Below are 17,248 nucleotides of genomic sequence, written 5' to 3'. Positions count from 1 at the left end.
CCTGCTGAAGATTTCTTATAGGGTGGACCTGGGTAGGACCATGGGTACCTTGGATTCCCCAGCCCCAGAGAGCTGATGGCAACCAAGAATCTGACTTCTTGTAGCCTTTATTTGACAGCCCTTCCGGCTTTCTCCTAGACCAGCCTAGAGAAACAACCCACTGCCTGCAGGCCACTGCTGCCCAAAAGCGACTGAAAGGAAGGAATGTGATATAGCTTGCTTTTCCAGTAAACTGCCTTAATGTGTGATAAGATAGGATGCTTGGACTCTTCTAGATTTTACTCCTGTCTCCTGCTGGCAACTCTGGAGGCTTTGATCAAATATGTATGTTTCCTCTGTGGATGCATTAGCTCTGAGTGTTGAGGAGACAGCTTGCACGTGAAAAGTGTTCATAATGTCAACTCTCAGGGCCCTGATTCTTGAATGCAAGGGGCATTGGAAGAAAGGATAGGGATAGCTCAAATAACGGCCTTTGTTTCAGAGTGGTTCCTCGAGAGAAGGTAGGTCTGTCTGGGTACAGTGTGCTGCCTCTGCTGGAAGAGCTGGGGCACTGAGCTGGCCCTGAATCCTCTCACCGCCCCATTTTCTTCTCAAGCCTGGCTTAGCCTCCGCTACCATATGTCACGCTTCCTGCCAGGTTCCTCTCTGCTGCGCCCCGCAGGAACCAGCAGTCTCTGATTCACAGAACTCTTACTATCCTTAGATGCCTCTTGGTTTTCGCTTTGCTTTTCCTGGCACTGTCTGTGGGTCTCACCTCCCTTCTACAGCGTGACTCTCAAATGACATGAGCCGCTTTTGATCTTCAAGCGCATTGGGTTGTTTTTCCCTTCTTCTGTGGTCGCTTGTGACTTAGCGTTACATTGTCGTCCTATTAAAGGGTGCAACCCCTTCGTCTCCCAGCCCTAGGCTTCTCTTGCTTTCCCTGGAGACTGTGAAGTAATTGTGGGATTCAGGAGAGGCATTTTACTGTAGCACCAACTTAATTGCATTTATCTGAGTTCATTTGTTTTTGTTCCTCTGTACCTTCAGATCCTTTTGCAGAAGGTTAATTGGTATATGATTTTAGATCTTTGATATAACTGATTGTTTTCAATTATACCTATAAATTTTAATGGCAGCTCATTTTATTGCTATTTTGGGTATTTTCTTGTCATTTTCTCAACTTTCTCTCCTCTTCCTCACCCTTGTCCCCAAGGAAAGCAGGAGCATTTGGTCCAGCCTCATTTTTTTTTTCCACTTGGAATTCAACCTTCTCACCACTCTTCCCCATCCACCAAAGATGGCTGTGCCTACGTTTTTTAAAAAAAATTAATTAATTTATTTATTTAATTTTGGCTGTGTTGGGTCTTCACTGCTGCACGCGGGCTTTCTCTAGTTGCGGTGAGTGAGGGCTGCTCTTTGTTGCAGTGCACGGGCTTCTCATTGAGGTGACTTCTCTTGTTGCAGAGCTCAGGCTCTGGGTGCCCGGGCTTCAGTAGTTGTGACACGTGGGCTCAGTAGTTGTGGCTCATGGGCTCTAGAGTGCAGACTCAGTAGTTGTGGCGCATGGGCTTACTTACTCTGAGGCATATGGGATCTTCCCGTACCAGGGATTGAACCCGTGTTCCCTGCGTTGACAGGTGGATTCTTAACCACTCTGCCACCAGGGAAGCCCTGTGTCTACTTTTTGATGCTTAATTTCACACTGTTGGAGAGGAGAGGAAAGGAAAATAACACACGTCAGAGACTGGTGCTCATTTTCTTATGATTTCGTGTGGGACAGTAGTTACTTCCAGGCTGTATGTTTGGACATGCAGGCTTAGCAGGCCACCTTATGTCCAGAACTGTGTAGAACAAGAGGCTGGAAGAGGCTGGCTCCACCTGAGGGCAGCTGGGGCTGTACGAAGAGTAGTTTCTTCGGATTCCTTGAGGCCCTAACCTGTCCTTCAGTGGTTCGAACTGATTCTCTGTGGCATTTGTCACTTGAAACATTTTGCTTCAGTTAGGTATGAGAATGTCACAAACCTGTTATTGAAGATAGAATAACAACAAAACCACCTCAATTAAGAAGCCTGTTTAGACTAGAATGTAAAACATGCCAAGCAGCCAGACCCTTTAGAGCATGAAGCTTCCAGGTCCAAACAAAGCAGTTTTTCAATGCCTTTTGGCCTTTCACACGTCTCAGTCTTGCAGCTATAAAGAAAAAGGGCAGCAGCATTAATACCTGTACACCGTGCCCCCTGCCCCCACTGCGGGGACGGTCGCAAGGCTTCAGCTTCTTCATCTGTAAGATATGAAGGGTATCCGATTGCCTCACGTCTAAAATTCTGTGATGCTGCACAACTACTTTGAGCCTGATTTAAAATTTCTACCAAAGTATTGCTCGAAAAAAGAAAGTTAATGTAACAACACCTGAAGACTGTCTAGATCTGGAGTAAGTAAAATTGAAATTCCCAATATCCCAGTGACTTAAAATAATTTTTCTTGCATTTTATCTTCTGTGTTAATCCTCATGGGCGCTTTTTTTTTTTCTTTTTTAAAATTTTATTTATTTTTGGCTGCATTGGGTCTTCGTTACTGTGCGTGGCCTTTCTCCAGTTTCGGTGAGCGGGGGCTACTCTTTGTTGCAGTGCGCAGGCTTCTCATTGCAGTGGCTTCTCTTGTTGTGGAGCACCAGCTCTGGGTGCACGGGCTTCAGTAGTTGCAGCAGGTGGGCTCAGTAGTTGTGGCTCGCAGGCTCTAGAGCACAGGCTCAGTAGTTGTGGTGCACGGGCTTAGTTGCTCTGCGGCATGTGGGATCTTCCCGGACCAGGGCTTGAACCCGTGTCCCCTGCATTGGCAGGCGGATTCTTAACTACTGCGCCACTAGGGAAGTCCGTCATGGGCGCTTTTTACAAAAAGTTGCAATTCTAGTGTACATATAACTTTGCCTTTTGCATTTTGTTTAAAATTACATCATGAATATACATATCCTTCATAAATATTTTTATGACCACATGGTATTCCATTTTATTGATGAATTGTATTTACTAAACTATTCCTTTAATGTTGGACGTGTAAGTTGTTTCCCGTGCTTTTGTATTATTTTTAAAATTTATACTCCCACTAAATGAAATTGTGCTGCTATTAATTTTAAAGGCAGATTTCTAGCAATTTAAGAGTCACATAGGTGGGCCTCACCAGCGTTGATCATAATAAATAGCAGTAAGCACTTCTGGATACGGGAGCTGTAAGTGTCCAAGGGATTTCTGTCAGTGCGTGTTTGTCTCTAAAGTGCTTTCTCTCCTCTTGTGCATAAGTCAGCTCTTTCTGCTGCTGGTCTACAACCACAGGCTCCAGAATCCCAATCAGTTCCTTCTCTGAACATGGCCATTGGCCTCCTGCTGCTGCAGCAGTTAAAGTCACATTCTCAGTGTTTCTTAACCCAAAGGGAAGATGTTTTGTAATACCATTGCAGCCCTCTTCACTAATCATGTGGTCTGGTTATCCTCAGGGCCCCTTTCTGTTCATGCCACAGCTAGGCTAATGCAGAGGTCTGGCAACTGCCAGTTGGGAGTTTGTGGGCTTCCTCTTTGCATGAGGTGCTCTTTCCGTGGGGAAGTACAGATAGGGTATTCCCAGTTGGCTGCTTTCTGAGATCTCTGCCTTCTTGGGTTTCTCTTTCTAGAGGGCTTTATTTTAACTCATGGAGTAAAGACATTCAGTGCTAGAAGAGGTTTTAGTTGCTCCTGTATCTTTCCCAAGTACTGATTCCCACCTATGGGATTAGTGAAAACTAGTTTGTCACATTTTGCCTTGTGGTAAACAGATGCCTTGGCTAGTGAGCCCTCAGTTTGCGTCCCTTTCTGTTCCTCTTCCCCCAGTGTATTAGCGGGAAGCTCACTCTTCCCTCCTCCTTCCCCCATTATCTTTCTCCAATGTCAGCCTGTATTTTGGTTCAGCTAAATATCCAGTCCAGCTAGGACAGGAAGACAGTGCTCCATTTGCAACCCTGTGGTCCTGGCTTTAAAAGAAAAGTTTTTGCCCTTTTAAAAATATTTCTATTAAGGATATTTTTGCTAAACATACTTGTCTTGTATATCTGTTGTAGTAAAAACAAGAACAAGTGTTTAGATTGCTTTTTAAAGTCATGATGAAATGGAACATCTCCATCCAATCTGAGAAAAGATTCTGATCTCACAAGCTTCTGTTTCTGTTTTCACTTAATTCTTATCAGAGTAGAGCACGAGTGACTTCACTTAACTCATATCATGAAGTACCCATCTGTCCTCCGGGCTAATGCGAGAGAGGGAAGGGGAGAGAGGGAAGGGAGAGGACAGACCATCAGAGCTGGGAGGGCTGGGCAGGTCCTCTGACTTATCTCCTCCAGGGGCTCATTGTCTCTGCTAAAATCCTCCCTTCTCTTGAGTGGGCGGGAGCATCCTGGGGACCAGGAGGAGTAACTCACACTCCCTTTAACGGTACAAAAGCAGGCAGGCTAGAAGCTACGTTTTCGGCCCAGCCATGTGTTCTTAGAGCGGAATCCCGTCTCTCCGCTGTGCCACTCTGGAGCAGCACTCGTTGCTTCCCAATTGACAGTGAGTTGAGGGACATATCCCAGAACACATTCCTACGTGACTAAATCTGCATTGCACAGTTCCTTAAAATTTCAGAGTCGAGCGTCACTTGAGTGATCATCCAGTATTAATACAATCAGCATACTTCATGGGTAAATGATCTGAGGCTCAGAATGGGAGCTGATTTCCCCCCCAGGTCACACACAGCCTACTACTGAGCAGGGACGGGTGATGCTATTAGCTGACACGTATGAAGCACTTATTATGTGTGTAGTACTCTAAGTTCTTTACGTGAATGATCTCATTTGACCATCCCTTTTTAGCAGTACGGGAGATGAGTCTTAAACAGGTTAAGAAACTGGCTGGTTAGTGGTGGATTGGAGCCTGCGTTCTGAGTCCAGACCCTTCACCACACCCAGGCTTAGGTCTGATGGCTGCCTCAGCTGTTTCCACCCCACTGCTCACCCAAACTGGAACATCTGGAGCCACCACTGTGTGGTTAAACATTAGGCAGAGAGAGACCCAGACCCCAGAGAGGGCAAGTGTCATATTCCAGGTCACACAGCAGATCAATATTTGTTGAGTGTCAGGTTATCCATGATGAGAATGCCGTTTTGTCATCAGCCTACAGACACTTCACTTCCAACTTTCCTCCATATTCAACCCTGAAGGTTTAAGGGACATCACCAACTCTATTTAGAAGTAACTAAAGGCTGAAACAGACTATTTTTAACTTGCAGAGCAAGTTAAAAGCTTATCCTTTGTTTAGACTTTCTGAAGGCTTCAGAACAGTGAGGGTATTCATGGATAATTGCCATGATGGTTGAATATAGAAGAAAGAAAGAGGAAGGGATTGCCCCAGGGCTATAAAACTCTGGGCGGCAGAGGCAGATCTGAGACTCATTTTCCTTGTACCCCCCTTTGTTATCCGGGCTTCAAAATCCTTGTCTGGTGTCCTCTACAAAGCAGAGAGAGGTCAGGGCTGTCCTGTACCGGATTCTCTACCACACGATTGTGGTGCATCCCTGGGAAAGCTAACCCGATATCAGACTCCCCCAGTTCTTCACAGACAGGATCTTTCCGCCGATCAGCCAGATCCCCTGTTCTCCCTCCTGCTGCATGTATCATTCTGTGTTTTCTTTTTTGGCTGCATTGGGTTTTCGTTGCTGTGCATGGGCTTTCTTTCTCTAGTTGCAGTGAGCGGGGGCTACTTAATTGCGGTGCGCGGGCTTCTCACTGCGGTGGCTTCTCTTGTTGTGGAGCACAGGCTCTAGGTGCACGGGCTTCAGTAGTTGCAGCACGCAGGCTCAGTGGTTGCAACATGCGGGCCCTAGAGCATGTGGGCTTCAGTAGTTGTGGTGCTTGGGCTCAGTAGTTGTGGCTCGCGGGCTCTAGAGCGCAGGCTCAGTAGTCATGGCACATGGGCTTAGTTGCTGTGCGGCATGTGGGATCTTCCCGGACCAGGACTCGAACCCGTGTCCCCTGCATTGGCAGGCGGATTCTTAACCACTGCACCACCAGGGAAGTCCCATTCTGTATTTTCTTGATCATCAGGTCTATGATGTGACTGTAGCAGGGGCTTGAGGTCCTGGACTCTAGTCCCAGCTCTGTCACTTTCTATCATTTAAATTCTTTGGACCTTTCCTTCCACGGGGACCATAATAATGTTCTGGAGTTCCGTACCCGTGGAGCGGAGGGAAATTCAGCTCAGTGAGTGGATGCTTCCCAGTGCTGTCTACTAGACAGTAGACGGTCTGTGTGATGGGAGTGTTCTAAGGGTGCTGTCCAGGACAGTAGCCGCTAGGCACAGGTGGCAGTTGAGTCCTTGCAATGTGGCCAGTGTGATTGGGGAAATGAATTCATTTAGATTTAGACAGCTAGTGACTGTGGCGTTATCGGACAGCACAGCTGCAGAGTGAGTGTAAGACAGGTGATGTGACCCTGCTCCTCCCCTGCTAAATCCCGGCTCCCAGCATGCCTCTCCCTTTACTGCATGGAGTGGTATTACAGTTCAAAAGTAGGTGTTTCTCATAAAGCCTGGCCTCTAAATGCAGTCCACTGCTTTCGTCTGGTGCTCAGCCAAAGAAGCAGCGATCGATTCAGACAATCCATCTGGAGGGTAAAAAGGCTATATTGGACTCCGGCCAATACAAGATGTTCTGGTCTCTCACCACTGTGATGCCTTCCTCAGAGCAATTTAACTACATTTCTGCTTTATGAAATGAAGTTAGAACTGAAACCCCTGTGTCTAGTGTGAGTCTCTCATAGGGATCAGTGAGGTAATAGATGTGCCCTGGATCGCTGTCTCAATGCGCAGGACCTCTGGCTGGAGCCCTGCAGCGGGGAAGACAATCCATCAAAATACATTTGATGACTAACGAGTTAACAATGCACTTGCCATAAGCAACAAGATATATACTAGTGATGAATAATATTAACTGTATTATGTGCCTGTTGTACCCCAGGACTGTAGTTAAGTGCCTGTGTAATCTCCTTTGATCATCGCAACATCTCTGTGATGTAAGAGCTTTTTGTATCCCTATTTTGCCAACAAGAACACTGGAAAATAGAAAGGAGCCATGTGTCACTCAAGGCAGAGCCAGGGTTCACACACAAGTGCCTAATTCCAGAGGCCATAATCCTCAATAAACCTGTGAAACATTGGCCTTCACCCCCAAGCTGGCTGGTGGTACAGGTGCTGGTGTGCTCTGGAAGCCGATGGCGTTTCCTCATGCAGCCCCCACTCATCTTTTGTTTTTTTTTGTTTTTTTTTTTTTTAGCCAAACACATCAGGAGCTTTTTTCTGTTTCAAGCAATAAATCCGGATGGCAATGGCAATTCAGTTTCTTTTTTTTTTCTTAAATTTATTTATTTATTTATTATTTTTGGCTGTGTTGGGTCTTCGTTTCTGTGTGAGGGCTTTCTCCAGTTGTGGCAAGCGGGGGCCACTCTTCATTGCAGTGCGCGGGCCTCTCACTGTCGCGGCCTCTCGTTGCGGAGCACAGGCTCCAGACGTGCAGGCTCAGTAGTTGTGGCTCACAGGCCCAGTTGCTTGGCGGCATGTGGTATCCTCCCAGACCAGGGCTCGAACCCGTGTCCCCTGCATTAGCAGGCAGACTCTCAACCACTGCGCCACCAGGGAAGCCCCTCTTTTAAAAAAAATATTTACTTATTTATTTAATTTTGGCTGCACTGGGTCTTTGTTGCAGCACGTGTGATCTTTAGTTGCAGCATGCAGACCTCTTAGCTGCAGCATGTAGACTCCTAAGTTGTGGCAAGTAGGCTCTTAGTTGCGGTATGCGGGAACTAGTTCCCTGACCAGGGATCGAACCCGGGCCCCCTGCATTGGGAGCACTGAGTCTTACCCACTGGACCACCAGGGAAGTCCCCCCCATTCACCTTTATCATCAGTTGCACCTTCCTCGTGTACACCTGGGCTGAGTTTCAGGTGTGGGAGCCACTGGTTTGTCCTGGCACAGGGGCACAGTCATCATGGGGGGCCTTGCTTCTGAGGTTGGCCTGCACACAGACCTGCTTCTCCTTTCCCTGTATGAAAACGCTCTGTACAATGGGGCCGACATGGGATCGTTCCAGAAGAAGGAGGGTTTTCTCCCCATTTCGTTTCTTGTCATTCAAGTAGAGTGGTTTGTGTTGGAGGTACCCTCAGTGGTAAGAAGATGAGCAGTCGCTCAGAAAAGGTTCACCTCCTCTTCTGCTCTCCACTCGCTCTCCTTTGGTAGGACTGGGTTACCCTGGAATGTAATTTGGTTCCTTTTCCTCAGAAAGGTGGAAGACAAGGACTGTGGCAGGCGAAGCTGGGAAATCTGGTTTCCAGTCCCACTTCTGCCATCCTTGCTGTGAGACCCGGGTCATGCCACATCTCCGGGCATCAGTTTTCTCATCTGTGGAATGAGAGATTGGACTGGACGATGTCTCAGCTTCCTTGGAGCTCTCCATACTATGAGAAGAACACTTGCTAAATTTGCTGAACAGTGAGGCGGTCTCTCTCAGCTCTGGGCAGTCATCAACAGGCGTGTCCTCTCTCCCACAGGCGTCTTGGCCATCCTCATCCCCCGCCTGGACCTGGTCATCTCCCTGGTGGGCTCCGTGAGCAGCAGTGCCCTGGCCCTCATCATCCCGCCCCTCCTGGAGATCGCCACCTACTACTCAGAGGGCATGAGCCCTGTCATCATCATCAAGGACGCCCTGATCAGCCTCCTGGGCTTCGTGGGCTTTGTGGTGGGGACGTGTGTGACCCTCTACGAGCTGATCCAGCCCAGCAGCGCTCCCATCTTCGTCAACTCCACCAGTGCCTTTGTATAGCGGGCTGGGTGCGTTCCCTCTACCGGCCCACTCTGCCCTGTATGTTCCCCAGCACCTGGCCCCAGAGCCTCAGGTAGGGTCCAGGCTCTGGGGAGAGGCAAGGTTGCCATCCACGTACCCTTACCTGGCACCTGGGTTCCCTGAGCCAGATAGGGTTGAGGGCAGGGTAGAGAGTCGGCAGCAGATATGTGGGAGGTACCTCTAGGGGCAGTGCCATCTCTGTTCATTTGTACTTATTTTAACCCGGAACTTTTCACCTCTTTTCCCTGATCACGCCTCCTCCCTTACCGCCTGCCCTTCTCCTTCTGACCCACCTCATGCAAATTATTCCTGTTGCACAGCTCACTTTATTTAAAAATTTTAATGTCTCTCACCTCATGTGTTCTCCTCACCCGGGCCAGGCCTAGATGAAGTCAGTGGAAATGCCCTTCTTTAGGCCCTTGCCAGGCCCATCTCTTATCTCTCTCCCAAATATTTTACCTCAATATTTTTCTACCTGTTCAAGTCTCCACCTCGTAGTGGAGCCTACCTAGTAGTTTAAAACCAGCTGCCCAAAGCTGGAGTTTTTAGCCTTTACTGTCTCTGGCGTGCTGTCATCCTCGGCGACACCTCCTCTTCTCTGGTTTCCTCGTGTGGGTCACGATACCGTTATTATCTTAGTTGCTGGGACTCCTGGAAGGTATCAAGTGCTGCCAAAATTGAAAATATTTATATTTTATTTAAAATCAGCCTTTGTTTTAAGACTCCGTCTCTGGATCTGGGACTATTGTGAACTGTTCCTTCTTCAGTGAACCCTTGCTCAGCTTCTCCTGCTGAGAAGCTTAGTGCAGGAGATGTCTGCTGAGACCCTCAGCACCCCTGGCCACGGAGGACCCCAGAGATTTTCATCAGGATCATCAGAGTGTGGACCTTTGTGGGGCACCATGGACTTTGCCTCCCGTTGACCAGCCAGATTTCCTACTGAGAAGACATGAAGGACTCAGGAGATGTTTGCCGGTGCACAAGGCCGAGGGGAAGGATGGGCACGTGGGGTATGTTTCTCTCCATAGGAGGCTTAGAAAATGGCTGCTTTGTGCATTCAGGCCTGTTTCCCAGCCTCAGCCCCTGACAGACAAGCGGCACGGCAACGTCCAGGAAGACACCCAGACTCTTGCCATGGACAAGAAGACGAGGCCGGTGTGCCCAGAGCGTGTGAGATTCAGTTCCTAGAGTTTGCAGCAGCTGGTCCGACACTACGAGTGATGCTCAGTTGTTTACAATCCCCAGAGGATGAGGAGGGTGGGCAGAAACAGTGCCCCGCCCCAAGCTGCCTCCAGGACCTGGACTTCCAATGGTTGGGACTTCGGTCTCCTGTGTTCTAAACACTAAAACACTAATCATGCCCTTGTCTCCCCGCCCACCCCCCCCACCCGCATGCATGCCTCCCTGGGTATCAGAAAAGAAACAGCCTCAGGGCTGACTCACCTCAAGGTCGGCCTTCAAGTTTGGGAACAAACTGCCGAGAAGGCAGGGGAAGGTCCCTTGCCTTGCTTTCAGCTGCCCCTGTCTTCCCTCTTGGTGTGAGAAGTATTGCAGAAGGGTGTTCATTGACTCCGTCTCTTGAGCTGTGTGTGTGTGTGTGTGTGTGTGTGTGTGTGTGTGTGTGTGTGTGTGTGCGCGTGTGCGTGCGCGCACACGCGCACGCTCCCCTGCATATATAACAGGGTTCTGCTGTCCTCCACCCCTGCTACCAGGCTCTTGCCTGAAAGTGGGGAGAACAGCACCACTTTATCAGGGGTTTTGTTTTTGTATTTCACCAAAGCTCCTAGGGGCTGTGACTCGCCCTCACAGCCCCAGCTTTTTCTTTCTCTTCTGTTCCAAAGCCAGATTCTCTCATTGCAGTGACTCCTGACCTACCCAATAATTTATTCACTTAGGAAGATGCAGTCAGTGGTGATTTGGTCTCCCTTAGGAAAATGACACTTTCCTCCACCCTTTCTGCTCTTTGGTGGTCACTCACAGGTGCTTACGTGACCAGGGTTCTAGCTGGAGGTGGCAGCAGCCCTGCCCTCTGAAGGCTTTCCCTGCCCTCGGGCTTTCTAAGTAACTTCTAGTACCAAAATGTAACTTCAAGAACTGTCAGCTCCTCCTTGCAAGACCCGGTTCCAGCAGTCTTTCCAGAGTGGTCCCGAGAGATGTTTTCAGCGAGAAGGTGCAGGCCAGTAGAACGGGGTCAGATGTGTATCCCACCCACAGCTTCCACGGCGGAGGCTCTGGGCACTGCTAGAGGCAGTCCTCTCCAGGTGGGTCTTGAGACCCGGACTGTGATGCTGGGACCTGAGGACTGGGTGGCACAATACTGAGGTCCTCTGGCCCCAGGTCTCTTGCTTCAGGGCCCCTGCCCAGGGAAGGTGGTGCATAGGAGAGACAGCTCTAGCCTTGGGGCTTCGGGAAGCTAGTTTGGCCTGGCCTTCGTCCTGTTCAATTGCTTTCCCGTGCTTTTGCTGCTTTGACAGCCCGATGGCATGGCTGCTTCAGGAGACCTAGGCAAGGCGGACCCCATGGAGACCTTCCGGCTAGTGCAGTTGCACAGCAAGGAGGTATCGAGTAAAGGGTCGGCCAGAGGTCGTAGTGGAGGAAGCCCTTCCTCTTCTGGAAGCAGCCCGCGGGGCCAGCTCAGGGAAGCTTACTCCTCTGCTGCCCACGGGACTTCTCAGTCAGGGAGCCCTCCCTGCTTTCCTCCCAGTGCTCTTAGGAGCCAGCTGCCCAGCCTCTTCCTGGGCCCTGCTTTAGTCTCTGGTAAGAAAGCCCCAGCATCAGTAAGAGACTGATCGGGGAGCAACAGAGCAAGGCTTTCAGGAGTGTGAGGCCACATCTGTCAGACCAAACCAAACCGTGGGGCTCTCTGGCCCAGTGCTGTTGGGCTCTGTGCCCTTCTCCAGTCTCCCCAGGGCAACTCCAGATTCCATCAGCCCAGAGGTAGCTTCTCAGAGCCCCTTGTTCTGTCCTGCAAATGCCGCTATTGGGAGCAGATTTCCAACTCCCTTTAGGCAGTATACCTCTCCTTAAATGTAGGTTCTTGCTGGGAACAGCATGACCTGGCATCTACTATTCCCTTTTTCCTGGAAGTTGTACCATTCACAAGTGGCATTATTTATATTTATGTTGTGCTGTTGTCCAGCTACTAGGAGCCCTTCATCTGCACAGAGGTATGTGACTGTGTGGCATGTCTTAGCCTAGAACCTGCCGCTTACACCCTCCTCTGTCACTCACCTCTCCAGCCAAATTCATGGGCTGATGCTCACCATTCACTCTCTACCTGCAGGCAAACAGGTACATTAGGAAAATCTTTTCCCCCCTCCCTGTTCTCCTGTCTCTCTTTTTTTCTAAAATTTCTCCCTTCCTAAATTGTAGAACATCATCTCTGTTTAATACTACATGTTCACCTCATGCTTTTTGGAGGTGCAGAGTCTCAATTTATGTCTGTTTACAGCTCTCTCTATTCACTGTTCACCGCAAGGGGGTCTGTTTCAGTTTATTTCATGGCCGATTGGATGTTAAAGCGAGACCCGGCATCGGCCCCGGTCAGAACACAAAGCTGCTTTGTCACGGTGGAAATAAAAAATGTAAGTGGCATGACTTGGTGTACAGGAGTCGGCTCGAAGTCTGCCTTAGAATTAATTTTTTCAAAGTACATTACACGTCTCCAAGGGGAAAGGAGAGTGGTTTGTCTTTGAAATCACGGTCAGTACTTTTTAGACAGTCCTGCTGGTTGCAAGGCTGTTTGCTCTCACAGCATCTGCCTGTGGCATTTCTTCCCTGTCCTTGTACCACTGGGTCCTTTCCTGGCCAGGAGACATAAATGGTGCTGATCTAAGGTTGCCAGAGTTGCAGTGGGGAGTGAGGGTAAGGGTGCCTGTTGTCAGCCGTGTTCTTTTGTCTCAATCAAGGTGGTGCTGTAGAAGTGATTTTGTTTTACTGAACAATAAAATTATGTGGCTCTGTTGTAGAACATGTCAGTGGATGTGAATAAGAGGAATATGAAAAACTACCCTCCAGCAGGTCTTGATAACAAGACAGTCCTGTGTATGTTATGTGCCTGCGTTGGATGTGTGTTTCCCGCATGGTATGTATAGAGATGTGGATCATGCTGGAGCTCATGGAAGATATTATTTTGGGTTCTGCACACGATTCATGTATTAAACTTTTCCTTAATAAATGAATTTTATTTTTGATTTTTGAGAGGTTGCAGTCTGTGTCCTTGTTTTCACTTTTTTTTTTTTTTTTTTTGGTCACTCAGATCCCTTTACTAGATCTTATGTCAAAATGTTTCTGGTTTATGTCACAGAGCTCATCCAGGGGTGTAGTGGGAACAGCAGAACCATCTGTGGATGGAGAGTCCCCAAGAAAGGGCGGTAGTTATTTTTCTGTTAGACAATCCTGCCCTTCCTAAGTGTGCTCCTGCTTCTCTCAAAAACTTGAGTAGGAATTCTCAGCCCCCTCTGTGTGTGTGTCAGATGACCACCCAGGACAGTTGTGATGGTCAGTTTTAAGTGTCAAGGTGGTTGGGCGATTGTATTGAATAACCCAGTTATGCAGTCAAACACTAACCTAGGTGTTGCCGTGAAGATGTTTTGTAGATGTGGTTAATGTCCACAGTCAGTTGTGTTTAAATAAAAAGATTATCCTCAAAATGTGGGTGGGCTTTGTCCAATCAGCTAAAAGGGCCTTAAGAGCAAAACTGAGGTTTCACTGAGAAAGAAATTCTGCCTCAAGACTGCAGCATCGACTCCTGCCCGAGAGTTTCCAGCTGCTAGCTGGCCCTGTAAATTCTGAACTTGCCAGCCTGCACAATCACTGAAGTCCTTGAAATGTCTGTCTGCCTGTCTATGTCTCTCTCTCTTTCTCTCTGTTTCCCCCTCTCTGTCTCCCCCACCACCTCCTGTATATATGTAAGTATGAATATCTCCATCTTAACTTTCTGTTTCTCTGAAGAACCTGACTGATACAAGAGGTAACACCTACCTTTCTTGAAGTGACAAGATAGATTTCAGGACATGCAAGAGATGACTCCCTTTTTGTCACATTTAAGAGGAAAAACAAGGCCATCCAAGCTGCCCCTGAGATGATTTGAATACTGATCTTCATTGGCTGACTAGATTAGACTTGTCTAAAAGCAGAGCCCTCAAGGAACACTGTTGAGGTGTAAAACTTTACTGACAGAGGAAGGTGGGGAAAGTGTGATGACTGTTTTCTACGATCAGTGTTATTACTGGAACTGGCGGTGGGTGGATAGGGGGGTCAAAGGCATTCAGTGACTGTTCCAGGACACCAGCCAGCAAGGGGCAGAGTTGGGATACGTATGCGAGCCCTGTGGTTGCAGAACCCAAGCCCTTCCCAAGGCAGTGGCTGCCTTGCCCTCTTTGTTGCAGTCTCAGGAGGGAGGGCCACCCTTAGGAACTACTGAGAGGGTTAGAGAGAATGTTATAAAGTACCTGGCATGAAGGCCTTATGAAACATTAGCTGAATTGAAGAGAACCAAGACTTAGAGAAAAGCAGTTTTACTTGTTTTTTTTCTTTTTTGGGGGGGGTTATGATTGCATTATAATCTTGTCTTGCTCACTGGCTTTGGGCAGAGCATTCAACCCTTCTTAGACTGTTCACCTCTTAATGTTTTTATTCCTGCTCATGTCTGTACATAATGCCATAATCCCCCCCTTCCAGGTAACCAAGGCCCTCAAGGTAAGCCCACTGTACTTGCACGGACATAAATTGAGTGACAGGGACTGGATTTGGGTCCTAAGTCTAGCTAGGGCGTTTTGCCAAGTAGGCTGGCTTCCTCAGACCCAGCCCATTGCAGACATGTGCCAAGAAACTGTGTGTCTTCAACTGGTACCCTTTACTAGACCCTTGGCCTTTGGTCTCCCCCACCTCTTTTTTAAAAAACTGGGGTATAATTTACGTAAGTCATCTGTTTTTTAAGTGCACAATTTGATGAGTCTGGGCAAATGCATGCCGACCACCATTTCAATGAAGATCAGAATGTTTCCTTTACCACCCAAACGTCCCTTGTGCCCCTCTGCAATCCCATCCCCATGCCACTCGGCCCTTGGAAACAACTGAACTGACTGTCTGTAGTTTTGCCTTTTCTAGAATGTCATATAAATGGAAGGTTAAGTATGGTCCTTTCTGTCTGACTTCTTTCACTTTGCATAATGCTTTTTATATTCACCTCTGTTGTGACATGTATCAGGAGTTTGTTTTTATTGCGGAATAATATTCTGTTGTGTGGCTGAACCATAGTTTATTTATTTACCAGTCATTGGACATTTGGGTTGCTTCCAGTTTGGGGTGTTATGAATAAAGCTGCTATAAATATTCATGTACAGATACTTGTGTGGACATATGTATTTATTACTCTTTGGTAAATACCTTGGAGTGGAATTGTGAGGTTGTGTGGTTAAGTGTATACTAACTCTGTAAGAAACTGGAAAATTGTTTTCCAAAGTGGATGTACCATTTTGGATTCTTAGCAACAGTTTGTGAAAGTTCCATTTGCTCCATATCCTCACCAATACTTTCATATTGTGGTTTTTTAAATTTTACCCATCTTAATGGATATGTGGTAGTACCTCATTGTGATTTTAATTTGCATTTGCCTAATGACTACTGATGCTGTGCCTCTTTTCCTGGGCTTATTTACCATTGGCCTTTTTTTTGAAAGAAAACCTTTTATTCATAGACAACATGATTGTCTATGTAGAAATGAAAAGTACAGAAATACAGAAGAAAATTTACCGCTAGAGACAATGAGCTCATTCACAATGATGTGCAGCCATTACCACTAGCTAATTCCAGAATATTTTTATCACCCCAAATGACAGCCATATACACATGAAACACTTCCTATTCCCCCCCTGTTTTAAAATGTACCCAGGATTTGTTTTAATTAGGTATGGTAAGGCACACAGAAACAGATATGACTGTCACGAAGGACGAAGCTTTTACACTCACGGATCCATAGAAACAGGAGGCAGAGCCACCTGGGGAAGTGCCAGGGGTGATCCGGAGGCAGAAGAAGAGAGGGGGAAATGTGGGCAGGAGCCTTTATTGAGGTTTTTGTGGGGAAGGCAAGGCAGGGCAGGGTTAGCAAGCTGAGCAGACTTAGGGTTAGATAGGTAAACACTTTGAGCAGCCTGGGCTGTAGCGGTGGTCCCTAGTTGTCCATAACTGGTCCTGGGGTGATTGAGGGCAGAGACTGTGTTCCAGACTGATTAAATGAGTTGGGTTGGGGTTTGCATTCAGGACTGATTGATTTGCCTTTCAAAGGGATGTCCTCAGGCAAGCTGTTTGCTTTCTCCAGGAGTTCGCTGACTCTGGGAGGGGCAATCCCCACTCTGGGTCCACAAGGCCCCAAGATGTCAAAGCATCATAAAATACAGAAAACAGAAAACATGACTAATACGCCCCCTCCTCCTAACCCCTGGCGACTACTTATCTGCTTTCTGTCTCTATGGATTTGCCTATTCTGGATATTTCATATAAATGGAACCATGCAACATGTGACCTTTTTTTCTGGCTTCTTTCACTTTGCATAATGTTGTCAAGGTCCATGTTGTAGTACACATCAGTATTTCATTCCCCAGCAGCAAGCACGAGGCTGTTTTCTGTTTCTTGGTTTTGTTACTCGATGTAACCAGCATCTTGATCACCTGTCTCTTCCTCCTTCACCTTCCTCTTCATCAAGTTGACCATTTTCCTTCTTTTCTTGGTTCCCAAGTTCCCTGATTCCTTGGTTCTCTGGCCCCCTGGTCTATCTTCTTTAGTAAGGTATTCATTCAAATAATTTTCTTCCTTTAAAATTTGGTTTTTTAAAAAATTAAGCTTTTTATTTTGAAGTAATTATACATTCACAGGAAGGTGCAGAGAAATAGGGAGATCCAGTGCACTTTTCACCCACTCTCTTCCAGTGTTGACAGCTTGCATAACTATAGCACATTATCAAAACCAGGAACTTGACATTGGCACAATCCATAGCGCTCATTCTTGTTTCTCCAGTTATATATGCACTCGTTTGAGTGTGTGCATGTTCGTGTATGTGTGTTTGTGTGTGTAGCTCAGCAGTTTTGTCATGTGTGGCTTCTTCTCCCGCAATCAAGATGCTTAACTGTACCATCACCACAAGACTCCTTCATGCTACCCCGTTACAGACACATCCATGCCCTGCACCTTCCCAACATCCCCTAACCCCCGGCAACCACTAATCTGTTTGTTCTTCATCTCTGTCATTGTTATTTCATGAATGTTCTATAAATGTAATTAAACTCTATGTGTCCTTTTGAGTTTGGCTTCTTTCACTCAGTGTAATTTCCTTGAGGATCATTCATGTTGGTGCATGTATGAAGTGTTCA

General features: G+C 47.4%; 1 protein-coding gene across 1 annotated transcript in view; it reads left to right on the top strand.

The window, feature by feature from the left end:
* Window positions 1-8,956, top strand: part of SLC36A1 (solute carrier family 36 member 1) — a 40,846-nt gene extending 31,890 nt beyond the window's left edge. Inside the window, exon 10 of the mRNA XM_007448027.1 lies at window positions 8,587-8,956. Coding sequence (XP_007448089.1) covers window positions 8,587-8,858 — 272 coding nt within the window. The 3' untranslated portion in view covers window positions 8,859-8,956. The remainder of the gene's footprint in view (window positions 1-8,586) is intronic.
* The last annotated feature ends 8,292 nt before the right edge of the window (window positions 8,957-17,248 follow it).

The sequence above is a fragment of the Lipotes vexillifer genome, unplaced genomic scaffold, assembly GCF_000442215.2.
Source record: "Lipotes vexillifer unplaced genomic scaffold, Lipotes_vexillifer_v1.1 scaffold121, whole genome shotgun sequence".
Lineage (NCBI taxonomy): Eukaryota > Metazoa > Chordata > Mammalia > Artiodactyla > Lipotidae > Lipotes > Lipotes vexillifer.
Note: the sequence above shows the minus strand (reverse complement) of the source record. Positions and strands in the feature narration are given on the sequence as shown.